Raw genomic sequence first — 26868 nt, forward strand, 5'->3', positions numbered from 1 at the left:
ACTCTCCTTCTGGGTCAAACAGTACTTACACAGCCTGGAGGTGTGTTTGGGGTCATTGCCCTGTCGGAAAATAAAGGATGGTCTAAATAAATGCAAACCTGACGTGAAAGCATGTGGCTGCAGGATGCTGTGGGAGCCAGGCTGATATTTGTGTGCATTCATTGTTTATAAATCGCCAACAGTGTCACCAGCAAAGCACCATCACACTCATACTAGGAACCAACCTTTTTTACACACAGACACGGCGGGCGAAACCACAAATCACAAATTTGGACCCCACCGACAAAAGCACCGATATCCATTGCTTGTGTTTCTTGGCCCAAACAAATCTCTTCCGCTTGTTGCTTTTCCTAAGCAGTGGTGTCCGAGCAGTTATTTGACCACAAAGTCTCCTCTGAACAGTTGATGTAAGAGACGTGTCTGCTACTAGAGCTCTATGTAACATTTATCTGGGCTCTAGTCTGAGGTGCTTTTAACTTGTGATTTCTGAGGCTGGTGACTGATGAACTTACCCTCACCAGCTGAGTTGACTCGCGGTCGATGGGTTTAGTGTCTGCACTTGGTGACACATTCAAAGTTTTTTTTTTTTTTTGCAATTTTCCAGACTGACTGACCTTCAGTTCTTAAAGTACTGATGGGCCGTCGTTTTCCTTTACTTAGCTGATTGGTTCTTGACATAATATGAATTCTAACAGTTGTCAAACTGTGTACCAAACTGACTTTGCAAGCACCCTGTTAAGTGAAAACCATTTCAGGTGACGACCTCATGAAGCTAAATGAGTGGAGGCCAAAGGTTTATAGTGCCGTCAACAAAGTAAACAGTGGAAATTTTTAAGAACCTAAATGATAGAAATTGCTTTGAATCGTTTCACATTTTCTTTGCTTACTACATGATTCCATGTGTGTTCATTCATAGATGGGATGTCTGTATATATATATATATAAATGTGTGTGTGTGTGTGTGTGTGTGTGTGTGTGTGTATGTATATATATATAGTGCAATAGTGTATATAGTGCCCCAACCCACCCCCGTTTGTTTTGTTTTATTTAATGTATTTCTATTTTGTGTATGGTGTTTGACATGTCTGGGGGGTGGGGGCCGGGGGCCACCGTCGCCCCCGCCTTGGCCCCTGATCTTCCAGCCGCGGCCCTGCCGAGCTGCTGCGGGGACTCGGCGCTCCTTGAGCGGCCCTCCCTTCCCCTCCCCTCACCGGGGACCGGAGGAGACACGGAGGTGAAAGTTCAGCAGCATGGCTCCCACGTATCAGGTGACAGTGTGGGAAAGTTGAACCGCAGTTCTTAAACCAAAGCGACGAGGGAGGTCGCCAACAGCGGCGGAGAGGAGCCCTGCATGGCGAGCCAGCGGCAGAGCGCGGTGAGCGGGGAGGAGGAGGAGGAGGAGCAGGACTCCGCTCTCGGATACTACGACGACGAAGACGACGACGACCTGGAGGCGTTTTCAGACGCCGATCTGGGCTCTGAGGACGGAGGTGGGTGCAGCCGCGGAAGGTCACATAACGACACAGGGCCAGCTCAGGCCGGGCACCGTGGCTCCGGCTCGGCCCGGCGGAGCGCGCTGGATACCCGGGTAGAGAGACTGCGAGCTGCGCCACTGGAGGACAAGTTCACCCCCCAACAGGCCGATCAGAACCCCCGCAGACCCTCTCCACATGGAGTCAGCCTGCAGATACAACACACGCAAAACCCCTTCACTTTACAATGGAAAATAAATAAATACATAAAAGCACGATTATATTACAATTGTATCCCTCTCTTCTGCTAAATAAAGAATTTATATCCAGTTTCCAAAAAAAACGACATGAGATAAGTATTACTTTTATACTCCACTCATTCATTTCCTTCCATTGGCTTCCTGCAAATAAGGAAAAGCCCCACCTTATTGTTTTTTTTTCTCTCTTTAAGCATCCAGCACAGAGCCCCAAAATATTGGCAAAATCTCCCAAATTGTTCTTTAAAAGAAACTTCTTGTCCCTCCCTGAAGTACAAACTGGTGTAATGGAGGTAAAAGCCTCCAACTCACAGAAGATAGAGAGAAATCCTGCTTTGATTAGCTGTCTATTCCACTCCCAACAAACAGAATCAGTCGACCTGTAAAATAAGAACTGTAGTGAAAAATCAAAAGTCTAGTTTACACTGCAGCATTTCTATTTATAAAGTACTTTAAATTTACCCATCGTGGACCAGAATGCTTTACAAGAGAATCGATAAGATGCAAAAGTGCGCATTTCACACATAATAAATAAACAGAATACAACACAACTGTGATCACAAGGTATTTTGAAAAGTGTGTTATGTGGGGGAATCACGGTTGAGCAGCTGTTGTCACGTCTACAGAGAGGAAAGAGCTTTAAACAATGAAATGTCTGGTTGAATTTGAAGCGAATTGGTGACTTCATGTATCAGGTACCCAAATACTTATCTTTTGTTGATTTACTTCCGTTTAGATTTGACTTCCATTTAACATTCAGGGATCTAAGGGAAATAAAACTATTTCAGGCACTTAAAGCATGTGATCTGATTAGATATCAGTCGTTCAGTATAAACATCAATAACAGGGTTTTTTCTCCCTCATAAATACCAAAGTATTATGTTCATTATTTAGATTTTATGGCTCTTTTTTTTCTCTTTCTTTGTTCTTTACCCAGCTTGTACTAAAGGCTCTGCCCTTTGTTATAAGCTCTGTTTTCTTTTCTTTGCTCACATTTCAGATGCAGAACTCCAGTGAAACAGTGGAGTAAAAGCATGCAATCTATTCTATAGAAGATTTATGACCCAGTGTAAAAAAAAAAAAAAAAAAAAAGGGGGGTGAGGGGTGGAGGTGGGATAGATGATAGAGTGAAGCCTCTTAAATATGAAGGGAATGTTTGACTACGGCAGTAAAACCTGAGCAAACTTACCAATCATATACCGCAGGAGTTGCATTCGAAGATTACTCGTGGTCCTTTGTTCTTTTGGAGACAAAGAGTCATGTTGTATTTTATTGGGTCGTTGTTTCACGACGTCTTCGACCGAGCACTTCATTCTGTAGCCTGACGTGAGAACGGAGCATTTTACATAGATAGGAAATGTTCAGGGGGATTTTTAAGTCGCGTGCACAATAACCAAACTACACAGAAGACCCTTTGTGTGCTCTTGGATTGTCAAAATTAGATTTGCAAACAGACAGCTGCTTTGATTTCATTTACATTCATCTGAGTGTTTGCTAGTTTTATTTCTTTTTTTTTGTCGATTCATTGCAGTGAAGACAAATCGATTCATTATATGAAAAAAAAATCTTCATAGAATTCAGTATATCTCCACCACAACCTGAACATGTTGATTTTTCTAAAGGAAAAAAAACCAAAAAAAAACTCCTCCTTTTGCTGTGTTTTCGTTTTTTTCCTTGAGTTTTGCTGCATTCAAAAGTGCTTTTTAGGGTCAAATCTTGTGGAACATCTGTCGCCCTCTGTCAGTGTTTCTCTTCGGCACTAATGTTGGTTAAAAACAAACAAACAAAAAAAAAGCCTGCAGCTTCTTATTTTGCATGATTTCGTTCAGCTCTGGGCTTGCATGCGTTCACAGATTCACCCTCACAGTTGGGACCGTTTAGATGCGACTACAACTTCACGGCGAGATTTCTTTTAATGCTGCCAAATGTGTATTTCCGCCAGATTTGTTCACGTCTTCATCGGTCCGTTCTGTCTTTTCAAACCGCTGGCGTCCGTCTCAAGACAATATGGCCGCTCTGCCACTTTTCCCCCGTGATGGGCAGGTAAATTACAGGGAAGTTTATTGTCTTTTCGGAGTGGACGACGTCTCCTCTGGCTATCCAAAGGTCATAATTTAGTCAAGCAAAGTTGTTCGGATCCAATTTTTTATTTTTTTTTGGTCTTTTTTTTTTTCCAACGAAACACAGAAATAAATTTGATTGTCGGAAGAGCGGAAGGTGCTTATTTTCTGAGGTGGCGTGAGTCATTGTCAGCAGCGGAGATGCGGGGTTATCCTGAAATGCCCCGGCGAAGCTCCGTCCAGGCAAAACTTGACTTTCCGGTGGGAAACGTTTTTTAATAAACATCCTTTACCTCCGACGGCAATAAGTCTGAGTTGTGATGTGCCCCTGTGTGGGTGCTGAGCCGGAGGTGTACAGGACTGAATAAAACTCATCGCACCTATGAGCGTTCGGACTTAAGATTTGATGTTTGCGTTCGGGCTCCGTTTTTCAGCAGTTTTCCCATAACTTGATTCGTCACCTCCGTTTGAGTTTACAGCAACATATTCAAGGTAAACAGACTATAGATCTGTTTTTTGGGGAAGGAATAACTTTTGATCTGAATAAACTGTGGCCATGTCTTCCTCTAGTACATTAATACTCCCGTTGGAAAAAAGTCTCAAGACAGCGAGATGCATTTGACCATTTATTAAGGTTGATTATTAGGGCGACATCTCCGGCAGTGATGGATTTTGTAGAGAACGTAACAGCAGCTGTCGACAACAGAGAAAGTGCAATTGGGTTATTTATTGATCTGCGAAAAGCGTTTGACACCGTCAATCATTCTTTACTTTTACAGAAATGTCGGTACTATGGGGAAAAGGGGTGTGGTCAGTCATTGGCCGCAAAGCTACTGAAATAACAATATGTACAAATTAACGGAACTGTATCCCCCAAAGGTTCTGCTTTAGGACCAAAAGTATTTATGCTTTACTTGAATGATGTTTGTAGTGGGCCAAAAACATTGGAAATAGTCATTTTTGCAGATGATACAAACTTATTCTGCTAAGGACAGGAACATAAAACTGTTTAAATGGAACTGAAATAGAACAAGTTTTTGAAGCTACGTTTTGGGGGATAATAATAGATCATCAGCTATGCTGGAAACCACATGCACAGTACGTTAAGTCAAGTTTAAGTCATCAAAAACCGTCGGTATATTATACAATACTAAAACTTTACCGAACATTAAATGTCTGCATATATTGTACTCCTCTCTTGCGCTACCCTACTTATTATATTGCTCAGAAATGCTTGTAAAACATCCCTAGACCCCAATCGTTAAAGTACAAAAAACAGCAATTAGAATAATAAATAATGCTGGATTCCAGGAATCGACTCTTTATAAGATCCAAACAATTAAAATGTATGGATTTAATTAAGTTGAAATTATGGAACTATCTTAGTGATCAACTTAAGTTAATCAGTTCTCAAAAAATCTTTAAAATATGATATGATTAATACATATCAGTTATGAGAATAGTCGGTGCAGTACATTTCCTTAATTGAAAAAAAGCATGTACAGATGGTTCTATGTTAACCAGAGCATAGTGGTAAACTGTTTGTTTGTTTATTGTTGTTGAGTTGATGTGATGTGCAGGGTGGACCCAAACCCTTTTACGGTTGGGAGGATTGTGTTCCTGAAGGTAATATGTAATTGTTGAATGTAAACAACCAAAATAAAACTTCATTCAAAGCAAAGATTGCCAAGTGCAACGATAGACAGTTTCATCACGTAAACTGTGCTGAATGTGGCTTCTGAAGTTACGTTTTATTTCGTATATATTTTATACATCTTTATATTGGTTCAGTTATGTGATTTTTAAATGTTTCTTCCATTTCGTATTTGATGTTTGGTTTGTTCAATATCAACTGGTCCTCCAATTTATCACGTCACAATGTGGTGTTTAGTCGTCCACAATGCATTACAATGCACTATTTATGCACTATATATTATATGCCGCCCAAATGCTTAAGTACTAAGGTAAAGTACTCATCAATTCTGTGTTTGATTGGAAACTAAAACAGCGTTTGACAACTACATTAGTCCACAGGCATTATTTTCGAGCAATGAGCAGTGAGAAGAGTAGCCGGAGTCGAGCTTCAGACGTGCAGGAGCGTTTCCACACACAGTCGCACTATAACCCGCGTTGCACACCTTGTGAGAGAAACTTTGGGTTCCGTGTCCTTCCCAGAGACACTTTAAGACAAAGACAAACGGAGGTGGGGATTTATTTTTGTGGAATCTGTCATCGGTCCTAGTTAAACAGAGCCGGAATGTGCACGGAACTGTGTAAAAAAAGGCTTTTCTTTTTGATGGAGGTGAGCTCAAGATCTAATTTGGGATTCAGGCGATGACGGCGAGCGGCACGTAGAAACAGGACGGATTCAGATTCTGTGTCAGACAAGCAAAGGTAGTGGTTGTTTAGGGTTTGTTTGCTTTGTTTTGTTTTTCCACTCCTTGTTGCTCTGATTGTCCTTTGACTTTGATGTTAGGACTTTATTGAGCTGTGTTAGTATTCAGTGTGATGACTGGGTACTTCTATGCGGTTCAATAACCTTAATGCGTCACGTTGGTGATGTTTGTTTCAATACAGTAGTGGTCCTCACATATCTAAATACACAGAGTAGGTATTGATCCCACAGGGAGCCTCACGGAGGCCTGAAATTCAGATTACATGCAGAGTCAAAGTGTTTTTTACATTCAACACGGAACCATATTCGGAAATCAGTAAGCAAATGGGATTTTTTTTTTTATTTCTTTTTTTTTTGTAGGTGAAGTAGTTTCCTCAGATGGTATTTTTCAAACATATCGTGGCTTATAAATAGATGCAAAGTATTTGTGATTCAGTGCTTGATACTGTAAACTCGCAACTCGTACTACAGCTTCGTCGTTGCATTATTCCTGAAGTGTAGGTTTGCCAATGCAGAAAGAGTTTCCTGAGAATAACATATTTAAAGTTGATCCACACCTGCAGGGCATTTCAGACACGTCTGTTTTTGTAAAAAGCGTTAAAAAAAAAAACCAAAACTTTCCTTGCACTGTGGATGTTAAATTGCTGAGTTCAATACAGACATGATGTGTTATGATCGCTTGTGAGGCGTTGAGTTCAGTAGGAGGGCAGCTGGATGTGGATCAGATCACGTTTTAGAACTGATTCATGCAGAAAAAAAAAATTAAGAAAAAACAACCCGTTTGTCTTTGTTTCTGTTGTCGTGTAGTGCTGCGTTTCAGCGACTCTCTGAGCGGAGAGGTCAAGCCTCGCATTTTGCTGATGGGCCTGAGAAGGAGCGGCAAGTCCTCCATCCAGAAAGTGGTCTTCCATAAAATGTCCCCCAATGAGACTCTGTTCCTGGAGAGCACCAACAAGATCTGCAGGGAGGACGTGTCCAACAGCTCCTTTGTCAGCTTCCAGATCTGGGACTTCCCGGGACAGATCGACTTCTTCGACCCCACGTTCGACTACGAAATGATCTTCAGGGGCACCGGAGCGCTCATATTTGTCATCGACTCCCAGGTTCGGGAGTGTACATTCGCCAACTTGTGTGTCTCAGCCGGTGTTTTTGCGAACCCGAAACCATTTTCATTTGAGCTTTTCTTTCCTCTGACAGGACGACTATGTGGAGGCTCTGAGTCGACTGCATCTCACCGTGACCCGGGCCTACAACGTCAACCCGGACATCAACTTTGAGGTTTTCATCCACAAAGTGGACGGCTTGTCAGACGACCACAAAATCGAGAAGCAGAGGGACATCCACAAACGGGCCAACGATGACCTGGCTGATGCAAGCCTTGAGCGAATCCTTCTGAGGTCAGTTAGCTTCTTTTTTTTTTTTTTTGCTTCATCTATTGTATGAATAAATGCTGACCAAAGTTATTTACTACCGATTTAGTTGCACCCAATGTTTTTCAGCAATTTCTGACATCCTGCAAAGAATTTGGTCCTCTGGCAATTCTCACAGCTTTGATTTGCATTAAATACAACCTATCTTTGTGATACAGGTTGCGAATAAAACCTCTCTGCTCTTCCTGATTCCCCCCAGCTTTTATTTAACCAGTATATACGACCACTCCATATTCGAAGCCTTCAGTAAAGTGGTGCAGAAGCTCATCCCACAGCTCCCAACGCTGGAAAACCTGCTCAACATCTTCATATCTGTGAGTAATTTCCTGCTGTGCCACGCGTACGGACTCTTTCTAGATCTAACAGGAGCAGAAAATAGGGTGCGCCCACAGTGCCCTGACTCCCGTGGTGGGTGCATGGAACAGAAGGTGAGCGGTTGAAGGGGTTGAGTGAAGGATAAGGAAGACAAAAAAACATAACAGTAAATGACAATAAATTGTCAGTTTCCACCACAGTAATCGGTGATTAACGCCACAGAAAGGCCATAAATCTGACTGAACTGTCAAGATAGATGATGCAATTGATCTGACTGAAGAGAAGTGCACAGTTCGACACTGAAGTGGTCCACTGGTATAAAAAATGTATTGACTATCGATTTTCTTTCTTTGTTTTCTGCTTCTATTCCCCAGAACTCTGGGATTGAAAAGGCCTTCCTGTTTGATGTTGTCAGTAAGATCTACATTGCTACCGACAGCAGTCCGGTGGACATGCAGACGTACGAATTGAGCTGCGACATGATTGATGTGGTCATTGACATCTCCTGCATCTATGGGTGAGATGATATACGGTCTAAAAGGCTTTTCTGCGGTATTCTCCCGACGGCCACAAAGGAAGTGTGTCCTTCTCCTCTCCTTCAGCTTGGCCAATAGTGACGCCGGTTTACCGTACGACAAGGAATCTATGGCCATCATCCATCTGAACAACACCACCGTCATGTACCTGAAGGAGGTCACCAAGTTCCTGGCTATGGTCTGCTTCCTCCGCAAGGAGAGCTTTGGGAGGAAAGGTCAGTCCGTTAACAGTTTACACCTCATGCCAGAGTATTATATGTGTTGCTTAAGATTGGAAAATCTAGAGATTTTCTTTTGAATGGATCCTTAATTTTTTTTTATTTTACCTTTATTTTACCAGAAAAAAAAATCTCTTTTTCAAGAGTCTCCTGGCCGAGACACACAGCAATACATTAAGGTTCCCGACAAAACAGCCTCATCAAACACATAAAACATATAAGCAAAATGTCAATACATTAAAAAAAAAACAACAACATGCACATTTGAAGAAAAAAAAAAAATGTCCCACAAATTATAATGAAGTTCATCATTCAAAACATCTGCAGACAGATGTGTCCGCCTCCAAGTCACTAAGCAATTTTTTTTTTTAAAGACTCCAGGGAAACCAGGTTTTTGAGTTTTCATGGGGGTTTTTTTGTACTTCGATTGGAACCCTGAACGCCTGAAAACATCCAGATGAATAAAGTGATTCTTCCTACCCCCCCCCCCCCCCCCCCCCCCCCCCCAAGAGGTTGAGATTCTCTGTAGATGTACACCATCCCCTACATTATAATGTGACACCATCATCCTCCTGACCACCCGTTACAACGATCCGACACTGTGTTTTTTTAGAGAACAGCACCAATAATTACAAGCTCAGATATGAAAACATTGAGTCCTATAAGTTGATAACGTTGAATATACTTCTGTCAGTGTACTAAATTACAGTATAGACATCCCTCACCAGGCACTTCAAAAGGCAGTGAACCCATTTAAGCGTGAATACATGAATGCATTATATAACTGTAGGCATCGGTGTGCTCACAAATGAGCGTAATACTTTCCACAAGCAGACGTAAGATCACAGCGGAAGCAGCGGGGAGCGGCATGGCGGTTCCCTGGTAAAATGCTAATTTCCTCAGTCATTCCAAGTCCGGCTTTCATTACCTGTGCAGACTTTTATCACTGCGTTGAGATAAACAAACTGCAATATTATATATCGCCGTTTGTTGTCTGTCCTTGCCGAGATAATTTAAGTACTGAAATTTCGCCCATATTAGCATTCTGTGTGTATTTGCATAATTGAGATGCGCAAGTGTTCAAAACAGCTTGTCTTGCTTGTCAGTGTTATTGGGATTACTCCAAAATGTAAAATATATCTGCAAATATATGCAAAAGAACCAGTATGGTAGATTCAGAGTGTTTACGGGAATGGAAAAGTTATTGAGCGAGAAGTTATTTAAGCCATTTGCACAGTTTGAGCTTTTTTCTTCCTTCATTTGAAACTCTTATTTTACTGAGATGCGGTCAGATATAATCCCGGCGAGCCAGTGGCATGTCACCCGTGTTTTAAACGGACTTCATGCTTTATTTTGTCTCATTGAGTTCCACGTTTAAGGAAGCTTCTGCACACTTTGATACTATTTGACAAGATGACAAACTCCTGGGGAAAAAAGACGTTTCAAGATCTTTGCTCATCGTCTTTGTGTTTCTGACGCTCTCGCAAACAAATAGCCTCTTTTGATCGAGACAAAACAATCATTTACTGGTTCCTTCAGGTTCTTGTGCTGCTGAAAGTTGCACAATGGAATATCAGATTTCTTTTCAGCAACTTTAACTTTAGAATTCTTTGCTCGCCCGGTAACCATGAGCAGGACCATAGAGGCAGAATAGCAGAGCAACATGAGGAGCTACACTTCTCTTCCAGAAGGAACGCGATGGGGTTCTTCATAATGTATAAGACGCAGACCAACCTGCTGTGTTGCCTAGAGCAGGGATTCACCTCCTCACTGAAGGCTACTGGAGGAGACAGTGATGAAGACATGCATCATAAAGCATTTAGCATTTCAATCTGCTTTTTCTTCACTTCTTCAGGTTGATCTTCTCGGGCCCTTTAGCGAACAGGATTGATCACATTATTAAAGTTAGTTGGTTGTAACTGATTAAGCTCAGACCACGGTGTCCGCAATGCTCGTAGGGGCAGGCGTGAAGCCACGGCATTCGAAGCCCCGAACGGCCTCTCGGGTTGTTTAACGCTCCAACATTACGGCCACACTTGTACACGTCTAGTTCAGGAGTCTGCTTGAAGAGAAACTTTGAAGTCGGGACACATTTCGCTCCATTCATACTGAAAATGTGGGCTTGGAGAACAAAGCACGACGTGCCCTATCAGCTGTAGCTCAATGTGACTGTTGGTAAACAAGTTTAATTTCTTTTTTTTGCAAATGAAACCAAACAAAAATGTCATAAAACTCAAAAATGCCAAGCTTTAAAGTGCTTCCATTCATTAGATTCAAGTCGACTGTGCTTGAGACTGGCATCTGGGTCAGGCAGGCGTCGGACCGCTTTCATATCTCTTTCTCTTTTCTCGTATCTGTGTGCACGTCTCTTGGCGATAAGTGATTAAAAGTTCCAAAAAAAAAAAAAAAAAAAGTGTGATCTAAAGCAGCATAGAACACCACCGGTTGCATGAAAATGCACAGAATGCCATTTGCTATGAGGAATAATTCAAGAAAAAGAGATAAGGAGACTCACACGAAGATAAAACATTTCTTAGAAGTGAGGTTCCATCCGTTCATCGTTGATACTTCCCATCTTACGGTTATGGAGCCGATCTCCGCTGACTGTGGCTGAAAGCAGTGTCGCCACTTCAGGACTTCTGTTTGAGCTATGATACAGCTGTTTCACTAAATATTCAGCTGCAAGCACTACCTGGTTTGTTTCTAAAAGTGTCTTTTATTTGTCAAACTGTATGGCAGACACCAGATATAAAAGCCAAATCAGATGTTCTCTGCATTAAAAAAAAAAGAAAAGAAAAGAAAAAGGGAATAAACTGAATATTCTTAGAGTTTCATTTTCTATTCTATTCATGTCTGAATTATGAATATTTCTAGTTTGCGCAACCAAAGGAGCATAATGTCAGGAATCTGAAAACACAGGGAGCATCAGCTTTTGGCAATAATGTGCATTTTAAGTCACAACAAGTAAGTAGCACATATTCACTTGTGATTTATTGACAGAAATAGTTTTTGGACTTATGAGTATATATATCGCCATGGGAATGAGGCTTCTCCTGCACGGCGAGTTAATGACCTTTACAAGCCTGAAATCGCATAGGAAAAAAATAAAATCAATAAAATTGTCAAGAGAAAACCTTTCAGATGGCGTCTTTGGTTAATATTTATGTAAAAACACAAATCAAAATTCATTGCATGTCAAGTTTTTCACATGCAGCTTATTCCGGGTCGAAACGTCACTAAAATGTGTGTGAACATGTGAACAAGCGCACAACGTGAACACTGTATCCATACTCCATGGAGAAAGTATTGTTAATGACCGTCTTTGAGTTGCAAGACAAGACCTGGCTGGATGTGAAACGTCACATGATCTGCACGTGAGTCACAGTGCTCGGCGTTTAGCCGGTCCCTTCTAACTGGTTTGGACTCTCCGCCCTCTGCAGGACTGATTGACTACAACTTTCACTGCTTCAAGAAAGCCATCCAGGAGGTTTTCGACGTTCGGCTCAAGGTTCAACAGAATCGCAAACTCCTCAACCAGAGGAGGTGGAGCAAACTGACTGTGACCAACGGAGCAGTCGCCAACGCCCACTGAGAGCCGGCGGCGTCTCATCCGTCAGCCCGAGGCCCCCGACCCGCAGAGGACTTCTCTCCTCCCATACGTCGAGCCATTCATCGCTCGTGCCACTCGCCGCTCGTCCGGTCCACATCCTTAAAGGCAGTCGTCTGTCAGCGGGACGGAGGCTGGGCGCCGACTCCCCCAGCGGCAGCCTGGACTCACTTAACCGAAAACACGCCTTCATGTGTGCCGCGCAGAAAGTAAACACAGTTTAGTGATCTCAGCAGGCCTTTACTGAAAACTCACAGTTTACCGTTCCAAATAGGAAATAATTAGAATTTTCTTTTTTTTTTTTTTGAATTTAGGTCACTGTGGGACCAGTACAGTGCCTATATGGAACGTATTCACCCCTGTGGATGTTTTCCTCTTTTGTTGCCTTTATGATTTGAATCATGGTCATATCCTTTTTTTTTTTTTTTTTTTTTTTGAGTGGGTGGTGTGTTAGTCTGAATATTTATTTCCTTCAAGTTTGCCTGCATTGCTGGCAGCCAGTAGAGAACTGTGTCTGTGTGGATATGTCTTGGAAAGGCTTTCCTGTTGAATCACTGTAATTATAACCGGGCAACTAGGCTTTGTTTACCTATTCATTTATTTATGAACTCCATCCAGATATATGGAAACTAGAAAGTAATTATGCTCCCAATCGCGTACTTCGTGGTGTTTGAGGTGTTGCACATTAATTAGTGTGATTGCCAAAAGGCTTTATTTTTGTCTTTTTAGAGCAGTGAACAAACTCAGATCCAGATTTAATCAGTGCTTTATTTAACTCTATGTTTTAAAATCGTATATATATATTAATATATATATAATTATGTTTCATTGATGACAATAGAAGAGGAAAGCATGCAAGTTCACCCACAGGCATTGTATATGGGAAAAGGAGTTTAATTAAAGTTGATTAATGGTTTAGTTTTGTTTGTAAATGACCAACAAATGATAATTGTGTGTTTCCAAACATGTGCAAACAGGAGCGTTTAAATGAGGCTTTTGTGTTTGTCTGCCATGGACGAACTGGGAAGAGCGTTCAGTGTCCGCACACACAGATGTGCGAGTATATGGACTTGAATGTGTTGGTGGATTAACTTTACAAAAGCAATATCTCGTACTAAAACCTCTGCATATTAAACTGGAGGGATGCCAGCAGATCAGAGATCTGTCACCACGACGATAATCTCTGTCAAAATAGTGAGCAGCTCGGCACCTTCTTTTCTCATACAGAAGTAATAATAAACAAGGATTTGCGGATGCGTTCGGTAAATTAATCTGCTCCTAGAAACTTGTGTATTCTGATGGTGGACACACTCACAGAAAAAAAAAAAAAAAGGCAGATTATTGAGGGCAACCGAGCTAAATGGAACGTGTGGAACATTTTGTCCATCTGTCAGACACAATCCCGTTAGTAGATCTTTTTCCACATGCCACATCAAGTTTGCACGCTTTTTCTTTTTTTTTACACACTCTACCTGGTGAATCAGGCCCTTAGTGTTTAAAACCGGTACTGCAGTCTGAATATAAACTCTCTCTGCCACTGCTCGTCCCAGGTTAAGGTCATTGAAGAAAAACCCACGCAGTCTGTTCGGATTTTTATTTATCTCTGCTCGACGCCTGGCCGTCAGAGCTACTACTTTTTCCAGCCTACGTATCGCTCAGTTTAGCGGAATATGAACACATCACGCGATTTTTATTTGGGAGTAGCAGCCCACTGCTCTTATTTTCCGCCTCCTTGTGGATCTCACATGCAAACTGCCCTTCACGGTGTCAAGTGCAGTGAGTGACGGCTGCTAGAGTGCCGCCGCCGCCGCCGCCGCCACGAGAGGCAGATGGTGGACGAGTTTTAGAGGAAGAGTGTCGGAGCGGAGAAGAGAGTGCAGGTCCTGGTGGTACAAGAGGCAGATTGTTGCCGAGTCGGAAAACAGCTGTGACCCGTTCGCTCCCACTCTGTAAACTGAGAGCAGAAATAAGGCTTGGCTGAGTTATTGGCTGGTATTACCGGCGTCTTGCATGGAATGTGTAGCGTAAAGAATGAATGAAAACATACCATGGACACAGCTGATCCCAAATGATATGCAACTACAAAGTGATGAGGAAAGATCCTGAAATGTCTGTTCTACGGTTTCAATAGTCAGCCTAGTGTTTTTGGGAGTGCAGTTCCCATGTTTGTCAATCAGCCTGCGCAACGATCCAGCCGTCCTACTGTGAAACACGGCGGAGGCACCATCATGCCGCCGGGTGGCTTTGGAGCCAGTATTGAATACGTTGAAGTCGAAGATTACTTAGACATTTAGGGAGGGAAAGTGTCTCGTCACTGCCAGAAAACTGTTTTAAGCAACCCGGGTCTTTGAAGCTGAATCAGCCGAAGCTCACATCCAACAGAAGAAAGGCGAAGTTGAACTGTTTTGAAGTGACCAGCAAACGAGTCCTGACCTAAATCCGACTGCAAACCTTTGAAGAGAGATGAAATCTGCCACGGGAGAAAAGACTCCCGCAGACTTGAAAAGAGTTTGAACACATCACCGTGGAAGAATGTCAGAAACTAGAAACGAAAAATAAATAAATAAATAAATAATAATAATACAAGTAGCTTCTAGAAATTAGCAACTGTTAGATTCTTCATCTGCCACAGACTCTACAGGGCAAAGAAAACTTTTGCTCTTGTTGGTTTACCATTAAATTGAGATTATTCTAAATCACACAGAATTGTGTTTGTTTGTGTTCACAGCCGTGTCCTCAAACCTGCGCCGACATATCAACCATAATCAAATCGACCGCAATAACGTTCATCATGCGTTTGCAGATATGCTATGACTCGGGGCCTCTCGTTTTACATCAGATACAAGAAATCCCACTCGGTCTCTGATTAGAGCCTGTACCAAACTGAAAGTCATGAAAGAGTTATACTGCGAGGAAATCAAACAATTCATTTCAGTGACATTAATGTGATAACCAAAGGCCTTTGCGCTGTTGCTTAGCGACGCATTTATTCAAATGCGTGTTCATTGCTATCCACTACATTTATTTTTCAACATTTTCCTCCTATAGCTTGACATTAAAGTTTATATGCAAATGTGGTGAAATGGGATTGATCCGTTGCGTTGAAAATGCTCAGTTTCAGGCGTCAGGTTTTTTTTTTGGTTGTTTTGACCTTTCGAGACTTATGAAGTGTCTTGATACCTCTTTATTCTCTAGCCTCCATAATCTCTGTGAAAGACTTTCCCAATTAACTTCGTGCAAAGGTCTCAACGCAGGGAGACGTACAACCACTCACAGCTATATGTGAGAGCCATCAATTAACCTAAACTAATGTCTTTGGATTGTGGAGGCAAAGCTGGCGGTGTTTTGTCGAAGACCTACACGTGTACAGAGAGAAGACACAAACTCCGACCAGGGGAGACCTGAAGACGGGATGAGACTCCATTCGTCTTGATGCGAGACTATAGGATCACAGTCCAGACCTCGCTTCAGAGTTTGATTAAAAAAAAAACAACAATAAATAAATCTGGTGGATACCTGGAGCTTAGATTCAAAGCAGATTTATTGTTATGAACAGTTCATGCAGAAAATGTAGGGAATTTGAAGGGGTTTACACGCTGCGTCTTGCCTCTGGATTTGCCCTGCATTTATAGTCACAAAAGCTTTTTTTTTTTCATTTGAATGAATATTTGTTTACATATTTACATATGCTTAAGTCTTTGTGTACGTGCGTGCGTGTGTGTGTGTGTGTGTGTGTGTGTGTGTGTGTGTGTGTGCGCGTGAGCGCGCTCACATGTACAGGCATGTCCCCTTCTTGCCAGATCAACGGTGGATTGCGTAACAGCTGCTGGTGGCTGTCCTCTGCACTGCAATGTGTTACATAAGACAATTTGATGTTCAGAGTCCTAATCCGCCTCCGCTGCACTTCCCCCCCATCTGGGATTTCCAGCTTGCCCTCATCCTGAGCCCCGCTCTCAGCCCCGTGGCTTTTTCACACGAACACTACTCCACATATGAAGCCGGGTTACAGTGTCCGCTCCGACCAAAAACCCTCCTGACCAGGATGTGAGCGGTGACAGCCTCCTTTTTGGGTCACGTCCGGCTTTTACCCAACTTGAAGGGCCGTGTGAGCCAAATGTTGGAATTCACCTGCAGAGGGAAATGTACTTTTGAAGGAAAACGTACTGGAATTGAGTCAGTGTCAGAAATATTTAGTGCCCATTTTATTGATTTCGTCCCAGAAAAAAGAAATAACAACACTGAATCCAGTACTAAACTTTTACACTGGGAGAAATATCCGCTGTCGCTCAGACAAGCAATGGGCCGTTTCCAGGATATTTTCTGAAACGCGACGTTACGCCCAAATTAAAAACATGATGACATAACTCAGTTTTAACAATCGGCAAAGTCTGGAAAGCTCAGGAGGCCACGGAGTCTTTAGGAAGGTTCACCCACCATTCACGTGTGGGAGTTGGAAGTTTGCTTTGAGTTCTGTACAGAATTTGGATTTTCCTCCCTCCGTGTGTGAACACAGTCTGGTAAATGTCAGCGGATGAGTCACTGTCACTCAAGAGAGTTGCAACATGATCTTTATTGAAAACATGATGTTCATTGGTAAACTCCAACCTGCTGTGTTAACATGTGCATTTCATTAAATCTGATTACCTGAGATTTTGTCATTGATCCACACTGGTTCTGTAGTGGAGTCCCCCCCCCCCCCCCCCCCCCCCCACCTCCACCCCGACACCCACAGCTGGACCCAGAGGGAATGTTGTTTACAGCTCTCTCTTTCTCTCATTTCATGCCAGTGTGCTCAGTGTAATGTGTTTTGAACAAAAAGCCCGCAGAGAAAGATGGAAATGGCAAGGCCAAAAATTTCCCTTCAGGTTTTATTCAAAAAATCTATAGAGATTTATTGAATTCACAAGGTGAAAATCTGAACAGATTTCATTTTTCTCAGACAACGAACCCCGGCCGCCTGCAGCCAAGCCAGAGACGTATGGTTCCACTCTTTTTTTTTTTAATATACAATGAACCTGCAGCACTCATCACAGCAAGTGGCACATCCTTCAATTTTGGCTTTACCATCCCACTTCATGTTTGTTTGTTTTGTGAGTGAATGAATGAAAGGCTGGAAGTTTCGCCAAAGTCAACAGAGACACTCGGGTCCTGAAAAAAAATCTTCTATGGATTGTGTGACTCCACTGTGCAGTGTTCCAGATAATAATAATAATAATAATAATAATAATAATAATAATAATAATAATAATAATAATAATAATAATAATAATAATAAAAAAAAAGGTTAGATGGTCAAATTAATGTCATTTATTTTGTTGTGAAGTTTTTCCCTCGCAAAAGCACGCAGCTTGAAATACAGAAGGTAGAATTAGAGGTGACCTCCAGTTGTGATACGAATGCGAAGCGGCTTTAGTCGTGGTTTTGCTGCTGTGGAAATGAATATAAATATAGCCGCGCAGCTTGAGTACACAGTCAGCGGGGTAGCACGGTGTCTTTAGGCTGTAGAACACAAGCACTTACCCTGACTACTGAGCAGGAAGTGTTATTTGAGCAAAAACTGCGAAAACGTATACGAATCCTATCGGGGCGCAGGGTTTCTAAACACGTTCAGTCATCAACGCCTCACACTGGATGCACATATATTTACCTGACAAGCTGAAGGAGACACATAATACTCAGGATTAAAGGTTTTTTTTCCCCATTTAATTGCTGCAGTTTCATGCCTGGCGCTTTGAAATCGGCATATCTGCAGGCCCATCAGAACAAACAACTCTCTGCAGTCCCTGTTTTTTTTTCTTCTTCTTCTAAATACTAAATCAAGGTAAAAAAGATGCTAAATACAAATGCGCCTCAAGTTTTGCTCTGCGTACTCCAGATGTTGGAGATTAAAAATAACAGGGGTGGCAATGGCAGTTTGCTGGTTCTCTAGTCTCCATTAACACGGCAATCATCTGCACTGTCAAGTTGTCGGGTTAAAACAAGCAGGAGATACTGTGGCTCGGTTTTCTGATGTTGTGTCAAACCGGAGTGAAGGAGAACATCAGAGAAGCTGAAATCAAATACGTGATGAAGTTGCAACGACTTATGGAAATTCTGGGTCTTTTCTTTTTTTTGGTTTCGTCTTTCTTCTTTTGTGAGGGAAACGTTTGATCACTTTGACAAAAAAAAAAGGCCTTTTCATAGTGATTATTTTTTATTTTAAAAGCTCAGTTTTTTTGGGGGTTACTTTACAACTACAACAAAAAGCAATCAGTCACATCCATCCATCTTCTTAATGGTTTTATCCAGTTCAGAGTCTGCAATCACATAGAGGCACAGGACCACATGCAGGAGCATCAATTTACCCTCACATGCATGATTTGAGACCGTGGGAGGGAAAAGGGGAGAAACGTGGAGCAGAAAAAAAAAAAAACCCAGACACACATGGAGAGAGCAAAAATCTACAGATGACGGCTCAGCTTGGATGCAAACCCAGGACCTCCTTAACGGGTGAGAACGGCAACCACTACGCCACCTATCAGTCACATGGCAAACTGAAATACAACCTCCACAATGAGCACGCCTTCCAATCCTTTATATCAAGGCTCGTTAGAACCCGATATGTAACAAAGAACCAAAAATGTAAAATATAATCAAATAAAACCTAAAATGTAATAACTGGTTAATGTAACAATGCTGAGCCCTAATGTAATAAAAACATTCTTTAATAAAACCCAAAATGTAACAAGACGCTCAGTCCAAAACAAAAACGTTTAATGTTACATTATGGGGCAGGCAAATATTTTTCCTCTAATATTGTAATAATTTTATTACATCATAAAGTTAGTCAATGATTTATGGTTTGGAGTTGAACTGCTTCAATTTGAATAACACTGACAGAATGAGTTCTAAACGTTTGTACTATTTATACGTATATCTATATACAGTTTATGGTATTCATGTGTGACTGCTGTTGCCCAAGTCATTTATAGTCTTCTGTCTTCTATTTCTCAATCATCAGTGCAAAATAATGTATACGCAATAAACAGATCACGTTCAAATTCTTGATAAATCTTTTTACATTATTAACCAGTTATTACATTTTGGTTTTTATAAAAAAAAAATTATAATGACATTTAGGGCTCAGCACTTTTGTTACATTATCGACCAGTTATTACATTTTGGGTTTTATTGCATAATATTCTCAAACAATTCAGGCTGTTGTCACATTTTGTGGGGTCGTTGTTCCATATCGTGCTCTAACACAGCTTTGATAGCGATGCTGGCAGGTTTATACGTTTATTCCGCACTGCCCACAGGTCTGACAGTAAGTTTGACTGCACGATGTCTCTCCACTGACAAAGTGTTAAGAGCTACAACATGCTGGATGATGTGTGACGCAGGAAGTTTGAGGATTTTAATGAAGGGAACAAACCAATAATTGAGCTCAGTAGGGAGGCATATTGAGTCCACAAGTCACCTCCTTGGGAATCTGGAAAATTACTGTTGTGCGTTGATTTTTGCACCGTTTTCTGATGAATTTCTCTTGATTGTTAATCAGTGCAGCTTCAAGCAACAGATTTTGAAATCTAGTAGTTGGGGATCCTGTCCAAAAAGTTTATTAAGAAGTGAGGTGAAATAACAAATTTGCGTGCTTTGTGACAAGCATATTTAGCTCCTGTTCCACTGCTGTTTGGTGTGTGTGTGTGTGTGTGTGTGTGTGCGTTTGTGTGTGTGTGTGTGTGTGTGGGTGTGTGTGTGTGTGTGTGTGTGTGTGTGTGTGTGTGTTTAGGTGGGCGGGAGGGGAGATGTCGTCGGTGGAAAAGCCAGTGACGTTGAACCAATCCTTATTCTACCTGCTTTTGGCACAAATAAAAACTATAATCCCAACAGATGAGACAAAGAAGGGACAGTGAACAGAGGGAAGCGGCAGGCTCCAGCTGTTTTGATGTTCCAGTAACTGACAATTTAAACACATTCATGAGTATATTTAGCTCTCCGCTGGTTCTGGGTTTCTGAGTATGGATGTCTAAGTTTGGAAACCGAGGTCTCATATTTTAATTATATAGCCTCTTCTGGATAATGACTAAATTAACACATTTGTATTAGGAAATAACACCCTCTTCTGTCATTTCCCGTGGGCACCAGGCCCGGGAAGAGCTTTCATTTAAGGACAATAATTGTGATGCTTTTTCGGTGGTGCCTATCTGAAATTCAGCTTTTCCCAGGGATCCTTGTCAGAGCTCCACGGCGGTGAAGAAAGAAAGTAATTAACCTTCTCAGAAGCTCCATGAAGAGGGCGTCAGCAGATAGCCGTTTTTGGAACATATGAGAGATTATGGGCGCACTGAATGAATCAAGTTTGCTTTTCAGCCAAGTGACTTTTACTGGAAACGGAGCGTGAGGACGACTCTCAGAAGAGACCGCCTCGGGAAAGTCATTTATTACTCATTGCCGATTGTGACTATGGCAACGACGCGCCGCCTCATCCTGCGGCGCTATTGTTTTATATATAGTTGACTTTATCTCATTTGTCTCTTCACATTTGTGTGACGTCTCTAAGAGACGGCCTTTGCTGTTGTGCCTTCAAACTAACCCCCGAACAGCGTCCATGCGATTACCTGCAGTCTGCAGCCTGTTAATCTGGTTTTGCTCCCGGGGAGCATGTGAGGACAGCAAATATTAAGCCAGATGAAATTCACACTGTCATAATTCCAATTTTCATTTCTTGCTGGTTGTGTGAAGCCTCCCTGTATATTCTCCATTGTTACCTATGAGCATAGACACAACATCTCCAAGCAAAAGCTTAATTAAAACAAACAAAAAAAAAAAAAAAAAAGGATCCTCCTCAGGCATTAAGTCTTTGTAGTTAAATGTAGCCGTGTTTGATTTTCCACCGGAAGTATTGACAATGCGCCAGAGCCTTTTGTCCCAGTTTTCACTCGACTCTTTAACTCTGTTTCTCAGCTAAATTTATTTTAATCCTATTACCAGGCCCAAAGTTAGTATTGAAAGATTCCGCCAACCCTGACATTTTGTTCCCTGGAATCTTCTCTGGAGCAATTCAGTATTTTCCACAAACTGTAACGCACAGGCGCTATTGGCAAGGTCAGTGGCGTTTCATTGTCTTCCAGTCCCTCGGTCGGTAATTAGATCAGCCATCTTGCCCTGAACATGTGGCAAAGTGTCCTTGGGCAAGACACTGAACCCCAAATTGTTCCCAGTGGCGTGCGAGCACTTTGCATGGCACGTCTGTGATGAATTTGTGAACAGAGTTTGTGTATGACTTGAAGACCTTTACCAGGGGTTAATTGGCAGTTTGCTCTTGTGACATGAAGAGCAAACTTTTCTTCCTTTACTTTTTCATTGCCTGATTTAAGCGGATTAGTTTCTACCATTTATCAACCTTTTAACGGTAAAATATTAAAATCATTGTGAGCATGTCCCGACGGTCCCTGAAAATATACGTATTGTTTAAACTCGGCTCGCTCTGGTGGACTTCGACAAGGATTTACCACCACAGCTGTTTGCCACAAACCAAATCAAGTAGAAATGTGTTGCAGATTTTAGACGAGTTTAGATCATTTTTTTTCGCCTGGTTTTAATTTTAAGCAATTTAATTTTCCCACATTGAAGTCAGGCCATCAGAAAAAAAATCAAGTTTGTTTTAGACTGCTCGTGTCTATGCCATGCTCACTGACAAGAGGATATCAAACCGGCACTCTGTTAAAGAGAACCGCGTATCGCAGCTCAGCGACCTTGACGACCTTTTGCTTGAAGTTTCTGTCCTGATGACAAACGAGAGGCTCTTTCTACCTCCTGTCTTCAAATAAGCCGCAACGGCCCAGCACATCACTCTCCCAAATATTCAAATCATTCCCTTTCCACTTCAACGAAGCACCTGAACGCACCACCACTTCAAATTGAAGTTTTCCTCTCTCAAAGCAAACGCAAGAAAAACTCGAGAAGTCGAAGAAACCGCGAAGGCAAGGGCAGGGCACTGGGCTGAAACGAGCGGCAATGCAGAGAAGAACGTAGATAGAAAGGCCAGAGAGAGAGAGAGAGAGAGAGAGAGAGAGAGAGAGAGAGAGAGAGAGAGAGAGAGAGAGAGAGAGAGAAGAGAGAGAGAGAGAGAGAGAGAGAGGAGAGAGAGAGAGAGAGAGAGAGAGAGAGAGAGAGAGAGAGAGAGAGGAGAGAGAGAGAGAGAGAGAGAGAGAGAGAGGAAAATACAATTTCTACCTGCCGTTGATTCAGGTGGATGGTGGGTGTTAACCTTTAGCCCTGCATGTGACATAATTATACAAAATATAATTTCTGTTTGTTTCTGGGGCGGGGGAAAAGTGGCGCTAATTTGCATATTCTCTTGGATCTATCTGTCTGTGAATTATGACCCAGACAGATACGGACTTTTGACGCATCATGTCAGGTAAACTGCAGCGTCCTTTCACAATTAGGATGGCACATATGAAAAAAAAAAAACTAAACAAAACCCCAGCAATCAGTCATTTGAAACTAAGCAGAGCCGATGCTTCGAGTCTGCTTCGCTTAATCTGTATTTCAAGGTGGGGGATGATACCACTGCAAATCCATCCAAGTGTCAGCACAGGTAGCATCTGCTCACGTGGCTGCTCTGCACTATTGTGTTATACATCCATCAAGCATGCATCAACACCTCTGACAGCGGAGGAAATATTGTTGATTATCTTGCTACAGTGATGTCTGTCAGCGGGCGCGATATTGGAGGTAACAGATTAAACTGTTCCAGAAGGTGGTGTGTTGGGAGCGTTCAAAAAAAAAAAAAGGTGGAATGATCTGAGTGACACTGACAAGAGCCAAAATGTGACAGCTACAAAACTGTGTCAGCGCCTCCTCCAACAGTTGGTGTGTTTTTTTTGGGGTTTCTTTTGGTATGCAGTGGATGGTGCCTCCCGAAATGGTCCACAACTGTTGACCCAGTGACGGTGTAATATCAGCCCAAGTCTCATTGGTCTATGTGTGTGTGTGTGTGTGTGTGTGTGTGTGTGTGTGTGTGTGTGTGTGTGTGTGTGTGTGTGTGTGTGTGTGTGTGCGCAAACAGAAGGCTGGCACGTGTGGCCTGATACAACAGGGGAGCTGCTGTAGCACCGGCGGCTCGCCAAATCCTGGCACATATGGCGCAATAGTGAAAAAAGAGAAAAAGGGAATCACAGCGAGAGGCAGATGTTTGCTACAGTTTCAACGGCGTATTTTTTTTGCCGCGAGTTTAAGCACATCAGTATCAGGACTCGACGCTCCACAGGCTGACGTCGATCGAGGGTGGGCAACTTTGTGCACAAGTGCATAAGTGCACATTTCACACTCGCAACCAGACGGGCCAAATTGTGACGAGGCGTGCGTAAAAGGAAATTTGTGAAGATTTTTTAAAAATGTATGATTTAATCTTTAGCGTCATCCTTTCTTTTTTTTTGTAAATACAGTATATGTCAGATTTTATTGCGTCTATCTTTTTAACCTGCAAATAACAATATACGACATGGTCTTTGATTCATGCATGCATGTTTGACTAAGAGAGATAAAAATAATCGGCTGACAATTATGTATACAACAACAATAACTATTGTGCAGGACAATTCTGTAGAGATGCATCACAATGTTTGACTAAACGGGGAAAGAAAGAGTTAAACGCACCACTTTGTTGACTTCAGTCTGATGAGTTTGAAACAAACTGAGCTGAAACGCTGAACAAATTGTGTTTCAAGAATAAAAGGTGCCGCTTGTGGGAATTTTTGTGTTAAAAAATAATAACGTGCTTATTTGAAAGGCCCTGAAAAATGTTATTTTCAGGAAACCAATAAATGTAAACAACTTCAAATCCTGTTTTTTTTTTCCCCTCCACTTACGTTACACAAATCCTTAGATATAATAATGAGTTTTCATCGTGCAGCTGTTTTTGTACTTTTCACGGTGTTTTTTTTTCCTTTTCTTTTTTCTTTTTTTCCATTACTTGGTTTTTCATTCGACACCTCCGGAGTGTGAAAACTCTCAATCTCGTCCTCATTATTTGTGCAGAGGTCTTTACAGCTCAAGCCGGTACTCTATCACTGATCTTCCCCCTTGAGGATAAAAAAGAGAGCACATTTTTAAGATTGCATCTAAAATGGAAATGTGTCTCAAAATGACAAGAGACGCCGTCTTATCGAGGAGGTGGCGGCTTTGTGAGTGACTCTGCATGTTGGTACGACTTCCTGTTTATTCTACTTTTATGGAAAAGCCCTGGTGCGTCACATTGTCACTTTTGTTTGTGCTGTCAGTATCTTAAAAACCTGGTAACTTAAACACATCGGGAGAAACACCCTGCAGGACCTTTCTGACGCCGTCACCATTCATCTGGACGTTTTTTCTCTGGTTTTCACACGTTCATCACGAGAAGCGCCTCCACAAGGAGTTGCAACGAGGAAAAGTTTGCTTTAGAGCGACTATAATTATTGGCGCGGGCTCATTGATTCTCGCATCCCAAGAGGCAGAAGAACAGCATTTTGCGTCGATATTTTGCCTCACCCCTATTTAAAACTGGTCCCGGGCTTGTTGATTTATAAACAACCATCATGAGGTTGGCGAGGAGACGTTTTTCTGCTGAGATGGACTTTTTGGTAGGAAGTGTGTAAAAGATCTAGGAAAGTGGGGGTGGCTACATTATCGCCTGTTCTTAAGATGAAGCGTTTCAAAGTACAGTTATTTCATATGTTTTCGGTTTGGTCGGCTGTTAAAGGAGGGTGAATGTGAACATGGAGGGTTTCCTTTCCACTGCCGATTTCAGTGATTTAGCACAAGAGGAGACAGGTGGACCAGAGTCAAAATGCACCCTCTGGTCTCACCTCGATCGCCCCCGTGATGAAGGTCTCTCCACGGCTATGAGAGAAGATATACCTAAACTGAAAAGGCACTTTGGAGATCTCTCCCCCCTGCTGTGATTCACAACCCTTGTTGGTGCCAAACTATTGTTTACCTGACCACAAAAGAAATGAGCTTTCAAGAGATCTGTCTGCTGCTTGCGATGGCGGTCATAGAACAGTACTGGCCCATCTGCCATCTGTCTTGTTGTCAAGGCAAATGGATATAAGATACTTTTGATACAGGGGGACTGATGACTTGGTGATTTGATAGCTGCTCTGAACAACCTCGTTCGACGAGCTCCGAGACCAAATGGCTTTGGCTCACTTTTTGATGCTATTGGATTTGGCCAAGAGCTACTATCAGATTTCCCTTCAGAGTCGAGGGAAAAATTGCCTCTTGGCACTCTTGTGCGAGTGGGTCCAATTTGTTTCACTTACTTTTTGGCTTGTTTGTTCCCCAGGCACCTTCCGACGTCTCCTGCACCAGGTGCTGCATCCGATTGGTACGCATGCTGCCAATTATCTCGACGATGTCCTCATCTTCAGGAGCACCTGGGTGGATGTGGCGCCGGGCTCACTGCCAACCCCCCCCCCCCCAAAAAAAAAGTGTGCAGCTGGACAGATGGGGGTTGGACAGAGGTACAAAACGGCCAAAGTAGACATATTGCAAACTCCACATGGGTCAAAATCAAAACAGAGGTGACTACGAGGTTAACATATTTGATTTAGGCCCGACGTTGCAGACCTGAACTGTTCTGACCTGAAAAGGTCAAATAACAGATGTTTCAACTATCTACTTACTTTTTTTTAAACACCCAACTAATCAACTAGGAGACCACCTTAGCAGAAAATGGATGAGGGACCGAACACACCCTTGGACTGCTCACCTGTACGTCACAATTGAACAAGGGTCATAGTTTAACAACAGTCACCTGAGTCTCGTGGCCTTGGGAGGGTCTCTGACGTGAGTGGTCCATGCATCAAACTAGAAAATAGTCGGCCAACAGGTTTGATCCCCGCTGATAAAGTGAGGTCGTCTTCATAATGTCTTTAAGTGAAACACTCTCTATCTCTGTGCATCCTCAGATGTGTGTCTCCTTGGATAAAAGTGTCATGGCGGACGTTGGACGGGGCTTAGTTTGGCTGATTTACAATGTTCAGACAAAGGTCAGGACACAGGAAGGCAGTAATCAAGGCAACGACACAAGGGAGCGTGCTCCGGCACAAATGTACAGACTGAAAAATCAAAACAGAGAACCGTGCAAACTCGTCAAGACAGACTTCGGTTTCGACGGCCGGGAGAGAGCGCAAGGCGAACCTGAAAAGCATCACACAGCACACACAGGATGCAGTGGAAATGCAGGAAGACAAAAAAAAAAAAAAAAAAAGGTGAGGGAGCTGCTGTCAGCACAGAGGAAACATGCAGGGTGGGGCAGTGCTCCTCCTGAAAATAGAGGGGGAATTTGTACACAGAAACACACACCAGACACACAGCAAGAATCTCAAAAACCGACGTGAACAGACTGAGCTTGAAATAGCAAAACATGACCTGATTTCAGGCGTCCCTAACAAAAGAGCATCCGCTAAATGAAATCGTAGATCCTACCTACTTCTGAGAAAAAGATGGCCGGGGTGTGAGTGTTGTAATGAGATTGGGGACTGAGGTATCCAGATAAACGGGGGAGCACAGAGCGTCTTGGCTTTTGTGCAGCAGGCAGGGATCTTTA

General features: G+C 42.4%; 1 protein-coding gene across 2 annotated transcripts; it reads left to right on the top strand.

Moving 5' to 3' along the window:
* Positions 1-1209: 1209 nt before the first annotated feature.
* Positions 1210-26510, top strand: rragd (ras-related GTP binding D). 2 transcript variants are annotated; one of them, XM_080479306.1, is made up of 7 exons: positions 1210-1490; positions 6992-7287; positions 7382-7581; positions 7814-7928; positions 8304-8446; positions 8532-8680; positions 25603-26510. In XM_080479306.1, the coding sequence occupies exons 1-7, from the start codon at positions 1352-1354 to the stop codon at positions 25842-25844; spliced, it is 1284 nt and encodes a 427-aa protein (XP_080335432.1). In that variant the 5' UTR covers positions 1210-1351; the 3' UTR covers positions 25845-26510. The 2 variants fall into 2 exon arrangements, with proteins under 2 accessions (XP_080335432.1, XP_080335433.1); XM_080479307.1 differs by lacking the exon at positions 25603-26510 and adding an exon at positions 12124-12475 and having other exon boundaries at positions 1221-1490.
* Positions 26511-26868: the final 358 nt, after the last annotated feature.

The sequence above is a fragment of the Lipophrys pholis genome, assembly GCF_963383615.2.
Source record: "Lipophrys pholis genome assembly, chromosome: 14".
Lineage (NCBI taxonomy): Eukaryota > Metazoa > Chordata > Actinopteri > Blenniiformes > Blenniidae > Lipophrys > Lipophrys pholis.

Coding starts and splice junctions, on each gene's coding strand:
- rragd (XM_080479306.1), top strand. CDS start 1,352: ATGGCGAGCCAGCGGCAGAGCGCGGTGAGCGGGGAGGAGGAGGAGGAG. Junction 1,491..6,991: donor TCTGGGCTCTGAGGACGGAG/GTGGGTGCAGCC, acceptor GTTGTCGTGTAG/TGCTGCGTTTCAGCGACTCT. Junction 7,929..8,303: donor TGCTCAACATCTTCATATCT/GTGAGTAATTTC, acceptor TCTATTCCCCAG/AACTCTGGGATTGAAAAGGC.